Below are 11,874 nucleotides of genomic sequence, written 5' to 3' on the forward strand. Positions count from 1 at the left end.
GTCAAATTGAAGCGTATAATACACGGTTTTTGGGGTTTCAGGGTCCCGGAACAAAATCATCCATAAATCACACGTGCGGTTCCTCGGGTCTGCTAAAGAGGCCACATAAATTTTGAGGAAGAACAGAGGTCGTTTGACGGTTCATAATTGCGATAAACCAGCCTCGCGCGAAAATCGGATGGTCGTGAAAATGGATTAATACTTTTTATTTGGGGCTAAGATTGAATAGGATAAATTTTGAAGCGACCCCGGGTGTGTGGTAGAAAAATCGTGACAAAATAAACCGTGACCCGATACGACCTCCCGAACGGCTTAAATTGAAGTGATACACAATTTCGGGGTCCCGGAACAAAATCGTCCGTAAATCATATGTGTAGTTCTTCGGGTCAGATAAAGCGGCCAATAAATTTTGAAGAACAACAGAGGTTATTTGACTGCTCATGATTGCGATAAACCAGCTTCTGGCGAAAATCGGATGCTCGTGAACAATGGATTAATGCTTGTTATCTAGGGCTAAGATCGAATAGGGTAACTTTTAAAGTGACCCCGGGCGTGTGGTAGATAAACTGGGAGAAAATAAAACGTGATCCGGTACGACTAGGGCCGAGAATCGGTCCAATACCGGACCAAATTGGACCGGATCGAAAACCGAAAATAAAAGTTTAGTGGACCGAAGACCGGACCTAAAACTTTTGGTCTTGGACTAGACCAAACCCGATATATTTGGTCCGATTTCGGTCCATTGGATCGAAATGGAACTAAAATTAGTTTTTCACTATTTCGTATACGATAATTACATTTTAATTCCGCTAAATAAATGCATTTAAATAATTAGACCTCTTTTTATGAAAACCATTGACAATACTAATTATAATGCATTTCACTATGTCTTTTGCAAGTGGGAGGGCAAGTGGGGGTATCCATTTCCCACCCACGCTCACTATCCACTCTCATTTTGTGAGAGGAACACTATCCATCTACAGTTCTAGACGGATAGTGTCCATCTAAAGTGAGAATTTGCGGTCCTCCCTAACCAATAAGGAGTATCATCTTTATTATAAAAGCTATAAATGTAAAGGCAAATAGAAGAAAAATACTAGAATGAAAGCTTTTATTGGCTACGGTGGACATTTATGCTCCAAAAAAATTTCGGTAAATAAAAAACCTGAATATTTAAGTTTGTGCTGCTTTTAATAGGAAATGAATTACTCCATACAAAGGTTTTGGCACACCTGTAACACATGCAAATTCTCATTTAAGACGGGATGTCCGTCTTAAGCTTAAGACGGGTCAAATATGCTCATGTAAGATGAATAAGACAAATGAAGAATGCATAGGGAAAACAAAATATTTGCCATATATGTCATGTAGGATGATATTTGACCCTTTTTAATATTAAAACGGATAATTCCGTCAAAAAGACTAGCTAGGTAGCACATACATGATACATTCATAGTTTCATACCAATGAAAACAAAAAAAAAAGTTAAATTTATCTACTCAACCTTGTTTGGCTTATTATCTTACAGAATTATTTAATCATCATAATGGTCATTATGCTTAATTCTATTTACCAAATTGTTTTTAAAGTGGATAAATAATATCTCTGTCACAATAAATTTCAACACTTTCTTTAATCACTACAAAATGAAAAGGAGACAATGACATATGACGTAGTTATTATCGGCACAAATAAATAGTAGATGCTTTTTATACTAATTCTAAAAAAAGCCATAACTCTAAGTTACCGGACTCGGACTCAAACTTAACCCGGCCAAACACGGCTCAATTAACGGGTTCTCAAAATGAGTAGCTTGGGTGACTTCGATATCAGCATGGAACAAGATATGTTCCTCTTTAAATGTCTCCTCGCCAACAACTGACACCCAAGTTTCTACTACTTTTGTTACTCTCATCATCCATGAAATCTACCACCGTGAATGCACGTGACTTACACAAGTCTAGAGGTTTTACCCTCGGTACAATGACTGCATTCAAGTAAATAGTATTATCACTTCCAATTGATATCATCTTCCGGAAACCCCCATTGAGCATTTCTTTATGCATGTGCCCGAACACAACCAAAGGTACATGATAATTACTATTCTCTTTTAAGAGGGATATGGTTTGGGCTAGATCTGCATAATGAAATAAGCTTCGAATCATCAAATCCATGTTAACATCAAAGATTAGAGTGCCACAAAAGCTTAATATACGCTCAATGTACTCTACCAGTGGTAAGTCAATCAGGATGACGGAAATTGTTTCCCTCCAAATCCATAGTTTTCATAAAACAAATATTCATGTTGTACGGAGTAATTAATGCCATTTCAGAAATTTAAATAAATTAATGATAGGATAAGTAACATGTGCCTAAATAATTATTAACATGTGCTCATAGGCCATAGGACACAATTTAGAAAAAACCCAGGTGCAAATGAAGAAACTTTTAAACCAGGAAGAGGAAGAGAGAAACAGACTTGGATCCCCAAAGTCTCCACCACCTGCCCAGTCTTTCCCGCATATGTCATCTGGATCAGAACCAAGACCTGCACACGCGGGGATACATAAGTTCATCCAAAATACCACAATCTTCGATTCTACGACAAAGGTCTATAAATTCACTTTTCACCTACCTGTTGGCCTATTATGTGCGAGAAATATAATTGAGTGGCCGTCAGGAGTTTCAATAGTAGCCTTATGAATTTTGTCCGCACTTTCTTCCATTGTTTTGACTCCAAATCTAAAATCACAACATTAACCAAAAGCTCTATAAAAGCCAAACGAGTCTTTCAATTCCAAAGGAAAACAAAGTCCCAACTACTATAGATATAGATGAATGCACTCAAATCTGTGCTATTTACGTGTATTTAAAACTTGGACCCAATTACTTGCTATGCTTAAGAGCCAACAGTTTGGAGTTGAGCATTGCCCAAGTTCTCGAAACTTCCAACAGTAAAGGGTCCGAAAGTCTATACGACAGAAGGAGTATGTATTGTTGGAATATGTGTCCTCGGACAATAGTGCGATCACAACTGTCGATCATGATGATCACATGTTTAAGTCTCATTTTAATAATACATGTGGGAAGTAATATTTTACTGTCAACTGGTCCACACATATCGGTAATTAATGATTGGCTGACTAGAGTTTGACATTACTGTCGTGCGACGGTGGTGATCAGTTGATCCCCTTAGGTCATACCTAAAGGGTAACACTCTTAATTGATTATTTAATTGATCGTATAACGATACGGGTTAATTAAATTACTTAAAATTGACGGACGATTTTGGAAGTAATATTTACGTATCTCGTTATAATTTGATTAAACAAGATACGGTCTAAGTAATCGAATTGTTTTATTACTTAGATGAAATTATTGTTTACGGAAACAATTGAAACATAATGAATTGATTATTATAAACACAGAATGTTGTAATTTATGACTCGGGAACTCATTTCGGTACAAGTAATTATGAATTACTAGTTTAACTTTATAAGTGACATATTTTATTAATATGTTGATTTTTAATTGTTAAAAATACATTTTATGTTCATAATGTCATGGAACATGTTACATGTGAAAAATTGACAAAATAATGTGTAAAATGGATTTCCCATTTTACACTATATGTACCGAAATTTAGGGTGTATTAGGCAAAAATATTGTGTTGATTTTTAAGTGGAAAGCATAATCATTAACCTAATACATAGCCATGCAAACCTAGTTGTTTTTGTGAAGAGCAACTTGATCATGCATTGGCTAATACCACCCCCCTACCCGGTTTTCCTTGTGCAAGGCCAAGGGTCTTTTGCTTATTATTTTCCTAATATACACTACATGCATTCTAGTGTATCATTATTCATTCTAACATCATCTAAAAGATAGAGTTTTAGAGAGATAAATTACTCCTTTTTTCTTCCCTCTTGACCGAAATTTCAAGAGGACAAAACAATAATTTTGGGTCAATTTTTAGTTAAATTAATATTATTCTAGTATCAATAATATTAATTTTTAAGAGGTTATCTTGGGTATTATTCCTTGGGAGGGATTCTAAACTTGAATCCTTTTGTTCATCCAATTTTAGGAGAGCTAAAGAACAAGTGAGTAGGAGAACTCATTTGTGCCCAATAATCCGAAATTTCTATTATAAGAATAACGATTTCTTCTTTATCTTTATTCATGTTTGCATGCATAAGATCCAATTTAATTTTATGACTAAATTAATTAAAACATATATGAATATGTTGAGTACAATGAGATATAGATTTCTAACATGTATAACATAACTATTACTGAGTATTGAAAAATTTCAGGATATGACTCCACTAATGTTCCTTTGTTAATTTACCTTTAACCGTATTGGCGGATTCAAACCTATACGGATTTGGATGATGATTCATGTTAGCCGACCCTAACCTACCCTAACCTATGTTGGAACTAAGGCTTTGTTGTTATTGTATGACTCCACTAATCAATGGATACAAATTGGTATTGCCAAAGTCAGTTAATATGACTCCATTAATCAATGGATAAAAGTTGGTATAATAAGAATTGCTTGAGAAAGATTATAATTATTGAGAGAACATGTATTCTTGTAGCTTTACAGGACCACCAATCAAGTGCAATACTATAAAAGAAGAAGTTTCAGAACAATTAGAGGGGAAAAAAGGTTGTAATACTGGCAGCTACAGCCAGAACAAAATCTTAGATATCATAAAAATAAGTGTGACAGTATAAATCTTGCGTTCAGTTCATACCTTTTTATAAGCTTTTTCCTGAATAAGTTATCACTTCCACAAGAAAAAGGTCTCCCACCTACAACACTAACTTTCAATGCGGGGAAGTCCAAGCGTCCATATCCAACATGCTCCTCCCCTAAGCCAAATGTTAACAAGGGTACAAATTAGTCATTTAATTTTACCAAGCAAGTTGTACCAGACATCTATTTGACAGAAAATAGGTAATTGGCTGACAATATTAATAATTAATAAAAAAATATATATATATATATGAAAAGGTGATATAATGTGGAGAGATGTAATTGGTTGGAAAGTGAAAAATGATTGGGTTGATGACCTAGGTCGTGACCTTCTGCTTGGGAAGGTGAAAGTAGGTCAAGATAAATAAAGTGGGATTAAGAGTAAAATCGGGTCACGACCTCTGCTTGGGGATGATTGAAATGAACTGGAAATGTATCAAATTTTGCCATTTCTAATACAGTCTGAGTGTAGGCAAAAAATGACCATAACCTCTTCTATTTCAATATATGCCGGAATCCATAACATGACCTAAACTATATCTAAGGTTTGTCGTTTGCATCTGAGTATTGAATTTTTTGTTTTATTCAGCTAGGAATTAATGGAGAAGAATTCTCCTAAAGACAACTGAGCGTCAGAGCCAATAAAAACTTATGATGGAAAGTTTTTAGTAAATGGGGCAATGTTTCATCCACTTCAAAACATAAAAGCAGAATAACTGACATGTAAAAGTGCAAAACCAGCAATCGAATGTTTGATTACAAAATAAGAAAAATCCATCACCTGCTTCCTCCATCCTCCATGAATCTCCCATCAGTTTTGGTACTAGAATATAAGATAAGCTCTCAAATAACAGCAATTTTATTTTACAAACAACGACCCACTATGATCACATCATTGCTGCAGAAATATAGATCAAGCATTTACGTCTTTCAAATGTCATGGGAGGTGGTATTCAATTTTCAAGCAGGAATAACACAACATTTTAAGGTAGAAATTTTAAACAGTAAAGGAACTTACGCATCCAGCTGTAGCTGAACTCCATCGTTTTTCCTAGCACATACAGAATAGCAAAAAATAAGTAGAACTATGCAGTAGATTTGACAATCATTGGTAAATAAACAACAATAGGGAGAGTTCAAATGGACAAAACAAGTGAAGACTAATACGGATTTCTATCGAGAATTGAGTCATTCACAAATGACTGCATTCAATTCATCAATACATGATGAATTTCTTCGACAGCTAATATAATTCAATAAAAAAAATTATCAATTATCATACTCAATTGGGAAGTTGAACTTACTTTGAGGAGAACTTTTGGATACCCCAGGAATCATGATTTCCATGTATTGCTGCTTTAGGCATGTCTATCTTTGCGACACTCTTAACAAGCTCGTAATTCTCATTCCCAAAGTCACCTAATAATCCGAAAGACGAGATTGAATTTAGATGGATGAACAAAGGGGAGACCATATCTACTGCAAAACTAAAGCTGGCAGGATAATTGTTGAGCGTATCTTACGAGTCGTGACTCGTGACTCAAGATGAATAAAGGGAATAATATCTCAATGTCCTCAAAACATCAAAGAATGGTTCTTAAAGATACAAAAACAGGAAGTTAAAAAGACTTGCCTGTAAAAAGCACCAGTTCCGACTGTAGAAAACATAATTACTTGTTAGAATGCAACTAGAATTACCAGGTTAAGTTCATTCGAGGTATAAAGCTTCGCAAGAGTAGAATTACCAGGTAAGTTCATTCAACTATTTGGTTGAGTCAGGTCAATATCGGATAACGGGTCAAGTCAGTTCCGGTCACGTTTGGATTGGAATAAATAAGGCTGCTATTAGTTATTAGTTTAGCCTCGGGTCAGGTCAGTTCCGATTCTCCCAATTTACAGGTTCTATCGGGATTGGTTTCATTCGGTTCGGGTCAGGTTCCTCAAGTCGGGTCAGCTTCTGCCAGCTCTAAGTTTAACATAACCATATTCTAAAGGAAATTCTTCAAGTGAGTTTAAAAAAGTCTGTTTCAGCTTTTTCTATGTTTAACTCTTGGTTCGATAAATTGGAATTCATAAATATCATTTATGAACTCTTGGGGATATTATTAAAGCAACCTTTTACCAATTATTACTTGAATGATTTATGTTCCTTATTAGCCTAAATCGTTTCAAGTCTTTTCGGGTCAATGAATAATAGAGAAATTATCATTTCAAGTCTTTTCGGTTCAATTAGAGTTATATTTTGTCGGGTCATTTTCGGGTTTGGTGGTTTCGGATCGGGTCATTTTCGGGTCAGGCCAGTTCGGGTCAAGAAAGCTCGGGTCATGTTCGGGACGGGTCGGGTCAATTCGGGTTTTCGGGTCACATTCGGGTGATGTAGCTCGGGTCACTTCGGGTCTCGGGTCAGCTTTTTCGGGTCGGGTCAATCGGGTCGTGTTGCTTTTGGCAGGTCTAATTATACACTTCAATTTGAGCCGTTCAGGAGGTCGTACCAGACTCTGTTTCTTTTTCTCCCGGTTTTTTTATCATGCATCCGAGGTCATTTCAGGAGTTAACCTATTCGATTTCAGCCTCGGATAACGAGTATTAATACATTTTTCACGATTATCTGAGGTTCGACGAATGCTGGTTTATGGCATACCGGAACCCCCAAATGTCTTCCGTTGCTACTCAAATTTTGCGTGGCCGCTTTATCAGACCCGAGGAACTTTCTGCGCAATTTCCGGAGAATTTTGTTCCGGTACCCTGGAATCCCGAAAAACCGTATATTTATACACTTCAATTTGAGCCGTTCGGGAGGTCGTATCGGATCTTGTTTCATTTTCTTTCGGTTTTTTTTATCACGCGTCCGAGGTCATTTCAGGAGTTAACCTATTCGATTTCATCCTCGGATAACGAGTATTAATACATTTTTCACGATTATCCGAGGTTCGACGAATGTTGGTTTATGGCATACCGGCACCGCCAAATGTCTTCCGTTGCTACTCAAATTTTTTGTGGCCGCTTTATCTGACCCGAGAAACTTTCTGCGCGATTTTCGGAGAATTTTGTTCCGGTACCCTCGAATCCCGAAAAGTCGTGTATAATACACTTCAATTTGAGCCTTTCGGGAGGTCGTACAGGACCCTGTTTCTTTTTCTCACGGTTTTTTTTATCACGCTTCCGAGGTCATTTCAGGAGTTAACCTATTCGATTTCAGCCTCGGATAACGAGAATTAATACATTTTTCACGATTATCCGAGGTTCGACGAATAGTGATTTATGGCATATCGGTAACCCCAAATGTCTTACGTTGCGACTCAAATTTTGCGTGGCCGCTTTATCTGACCCGAGGAATTTTCTGCGCGATTTCCGGAGAATTTTGTTCCGTTACCCTGGAATCCCGAAAAGTCGTGTATAATATACTTCAATTTGAGCCGTTCGGGAGGTCGTACCGGACCCTGTTTCTTTTTTCTCCCGGTTTTCTTATCACGCGTCCGAGGTCATTTCAGGAGTTAACCTATTCGATTTTAGCCTCAAATAACGAGTATTAATACATTTTTCACGATTATCCGAGGTTCGACGAATGCTGGTTTATAGCATAACGGCACCCCCAAATGACTTCCGTTGCTACTCAAATTTTGCGTGGCCGCTTTATCTGACCCGAGAAACTTTCTGCGCGATTTCCGGATTATTTTGTTCCGGTACCCTGGAATCTCGAAAAACCGTGTATTATATACTTCAATTTGAGCCGTTCGGGAGGTCGTACCGGACTCTGTTTCTTTTTCTCCCGGTTTTTTAACACGCATCCGAGGTCATTTCAGGTGTTAACCTATTCGATTTCAGCATCGGATAACGAGTATTAATACATTTTTCACGATTATCCGAGCTTCGACGAATGCTGGTTTATGGCATACCAGCACCCCCAAATGTGTTCCGTTGCTACTCAAGTTTTGCGTGGCCACTTTATCAGACCCGAGGAACTTTCTACGCAATTTCCGGAGAATTTTGTTCTGGTACCCTGGAATTCCGAAAAAACGTATATTTATACACTTCAATTTGAGCCGTTCGGGAGGTCGACCAAACCCTGTTTCTTTTTCTCCCGGTTTTTTTTAACCACGGGTCCGAGGTCATTTCCGGAGTTAACCAATTCGATTTCAGCCTCGGATAACGAGTGTTAATACATTTTTCACGATTATCCGAGTTTCGACGAATGGTGGTTTATGGCATAATGGCACCCCGAAACTAGGTTGCACGGACACGCCTAATTTTAAGCGTTCCCGTGTCGGACACGGACACTCGTGGGACACGCCTCAAAACGTGTCTGACACGCGTTGGACCATGTCCTTGGTTTAAATTTAATTACGACACGTCTTGGACACGACCAAGACACGACGGACACGGTCCGTGTCAGGTTGGACACAGCTAATTGGAAATTTTCAAAACAAAATTTTTACTCCCTCAATCACGACATTGAATTCTTTCAAGTTCCAAGCTCCTCTTCGACCATACAGACGGCCGACGACCAGCAGACCTCCGACAATTCCACCACCCAGATGACCTCCGGGCTCGATCTCGCCGCCGTCCACTTCCTCAAAGTGGTTGCGAGGTTTGGTTTTTCACTTTTCCCCAAAATGAATCTAGGGTTTTGTGCTCTTGCCTCATTTAATTCGACCACCCCAACTGCTAATTACTTTAATTTATAATACTTACCTTGTTGCCATAGAAAATGATTACATAGAAAATAAGATGATTGTAGTTGAAAGTGATAAAGATGGTTTTTTCGGTAGTTGTTGCGGTGGTGGTGGAGCAAGAAGAAGTGGTTGTAGTTGAAGGTGATGAAGATGATGGTGAAGAAGGAGGAGATGAATTGGGGGAAATTGAGATTTTTATTGGTGATTGAAGGAAGAGATTTTTATTGGTGATTGAAGAAGGAGATGCAGCAGATGACAACGGAAATGATAGAAGTTGTCGTTTGATTTGGTTGTTTATTTGGAGTTGTAGTTGGGCCAGTTTGAGACGACTCTTTTGGGCCTTTTAAGTCATGTATTTTTTTTTAATGATTTAACTTTGGATCGTATTATAACTCGTATTTTAAAGATTAGTATTGGTTGTTTTACGATTTTGTTACCTTTAAATGATCACAGTTTAGATGTTGGCTGTAATGGGCTTTAAATTCCCTTTATTTTAATGTGTATATTGGGTTTTTTTTTTGCCGTGTCCTAAAAAAATCGGACTGGCGTGTCCGTGTCGTGTCCGTGTCCGTGTTCGTTTCGTGCAACCTAGCCCCCAAATGTCTTTTGTTGCTACTCAAATTTTGCGTGGCCGCTTTATCTGACCCGGGGAACTTTTTGCGCGATTTTCGGAGAATTTGGGTGTGGTACCTTGGAATCCCGAAAAACCGTTTATATATCTACACTTCAATTTGAGCCGTTCGTGAGGTCGTACCGGACCCTGTTTCTTTTTCTCCCGGTTTTTTTATCACGCGTCCGAGGTCATATCAGGAGTTAACCTATTCGATTTTGGTCTCGGATAACGAGTATGAATACATTTTTCACGATTATCCGAGGTTCGACGAATGCTGGTTTATGTCATATCGGCACCCCCAAATGTCTTCCGTTGCGACTCAAATTTTGCGTGGCCGCTTTATCTGCCTCGAGGAACTTTCTGCGCGATTTCCGGAGAATTTTGTTCCGGTACCCTGGAATCCCGAAAAATCGTTTATTATATATACACTTCAATTTGAGCCGTTCGGGGGGTCGTACCGGACCCTGTTTCTTTTTCTCCCAATTTTTTTTATCACACGTCCGAGGTTATTTCAGGAGTTAACCTTTTCGATTTCAGCCTCGGATAACGAGTATTAATACATTTTTCACGATTATCCGAGGTTCAACGAATGCTGGTTTATGGCATACCGGCTCCCCCAAATGTCTTTCGTTGTTACTCAAATTTTGCGTGGCCGCTTTATATGACCCGAGGAACTTTCTGCGCGATTTCCGGAGAATTTTTTTCCGGTACTCTCGAATCCCGAGAAACCTTTTATTATATATACACTTCAATTTGAGCCGTTCGGAGGTCGTACCAGACCCTGTTTCTTTTTCTCCCTGTTTTTTTATCACGCGTCCGAGGTTATTTCAGGAGTTAACCTATTCGATTTCAGCCTCGAATAACGAGTATTAATACATCTTTTCACGATTATCCGAGGTTCGACGAATGCTGGTTTATGGCATACCGACACCCCCAAATGACTTCCGTTGCTACTCAAATTTTGCGTGGCCGCTTTATCTGACCCGAGGAGCTTTCTGCGCGATTTTCAGAGAATTTTTTCCGGTACCCTGGAATCCCGAAAAGTCGTGTATAATACACTTCAATTTGAGCCGTTCGGGAGGTCGTACTGGACCCTGTTTCTTTTTCTCCCGGTTTCTTTATCACGCCTCCGGGGTCATTTCTCGAGTTAACCTATTCGATTTCAGCATCGAATAACGAGTATTAGTACATTTTTCACGATTATCCGAGGTTCGACGAATGTTGGTTTATGGCATAACGGCACCCCCAAATGACTTCCGTTGCTACTGAAATTTTGTGTGGCCGCTTTATCTGACCCGAGGAACTTTCTTTGCGATTTTCGGAGAAATTTGTTCCGGTACCCTGGAATCCCGAAAAACCGTGTATTATATACACTTTAATTTCAGCCGTTCGGGAGGTCGTACCGGACCCTGTTTCTTTTTCTCCCGGTTTTTTTATCACGCGTCCGAGGTTATTTCAGGAGTTAACCTATTCCATTTCAGCCTCGGATAACGAGTATTAATACATTTTTCACGATTATCCGAGGTTCGATGAATGTTGGTTTATGGCATACCGACACCCCCAAATGACTTCCGTTGCTACTCAAATTTTGCGTGGCCGCTTTATCTGACCCGAGGAACTTTCTGCGCTATTTCCGGAGAATTTTGTTCTGGTACCCTGGAATCCCGAAAAATCATGTATTATATATGTATATACACTTCAATTTGAGCCGTTCAAAAGGTCGTATCGGACCCTGTTTCTTTTTCTCTCGGTTTTTTATCACGCGTCCGAGGTTATTTTAGGAGTTAACCTATTCGATTTCATCCTCGGATAACGAGTATTAATAC

The 11,874-nt window shown here is 38.6% G+C and overlaps 1 protein-coding gene across 1 annotated transcript; it reads right to left on the reverse strand.

Moving 5' to 3' along the window:
• Positions 1–1,547: 1,547 nt before the first annotated feature.
• LOC141633889 (uncharacterized) lies at positions 1,548–6,236 on the reverse strand. The gene is made up of 6 exons (XM_074446246.1): positions 6,089–6,236; positions 5,781–5,813; positions 4,761–4,878; positions 2,636–2,742; positions 2,480–2,548; positions 1,548–2,137 (listed from the first exon to the last, which is right to left on the reverse strand). The coding sequence occupies exons 1-6, from the start codon at positions 6,234–6,236 to the stop codon at positions 1,857–1,859; spliced, it is 756 nt and encodes a 251-aa protein (XP_074302347.1). The 3' UTR covers positions 1,548–1,856.
• Between the last annotated feature and the right edge of the window lie 5,638 nt (positions 6,237–11,874).

The sequence above is a fragment of the Silene latifolia genome, chromosome 2 (assembly GCF_048544455.1).
Source record: "Silene latifolia isolate original U9 population chromosome 2, ASM4854445v1, whole genome shotgun sequence".
NCBI classification, from domain to species: Eukaryota; Viridiplantae; Streptophyta; class Magnoliopsida; order Caryophyllales; family Caryophyllaceae; genus Silene; species Silene latifolia.

Coding starts and splice junctions, on each gene's coding strand:
- LOC141633889 (XM_074446246.1), bottom strand. CDS start 6,236: ATGGTCTCCCCTTTGTTCATCCATCTAAATTCAATCTCGTCTTTCGGA. Junction 2,549..2,635: donor CGCACATAATAGGCCAACAG/GTAGGTGAAAAG, acceptor CCGCGTGTGCAG/GTCTTGGTTCTGATCCAGAT. Junction 2,138..2,479: donor TGGAGACTTTGGGGATCCAA/GTCTGTTTCTCT, acceptor TTCATTATGCAG/ATCTAGCCCAAACCATATCC.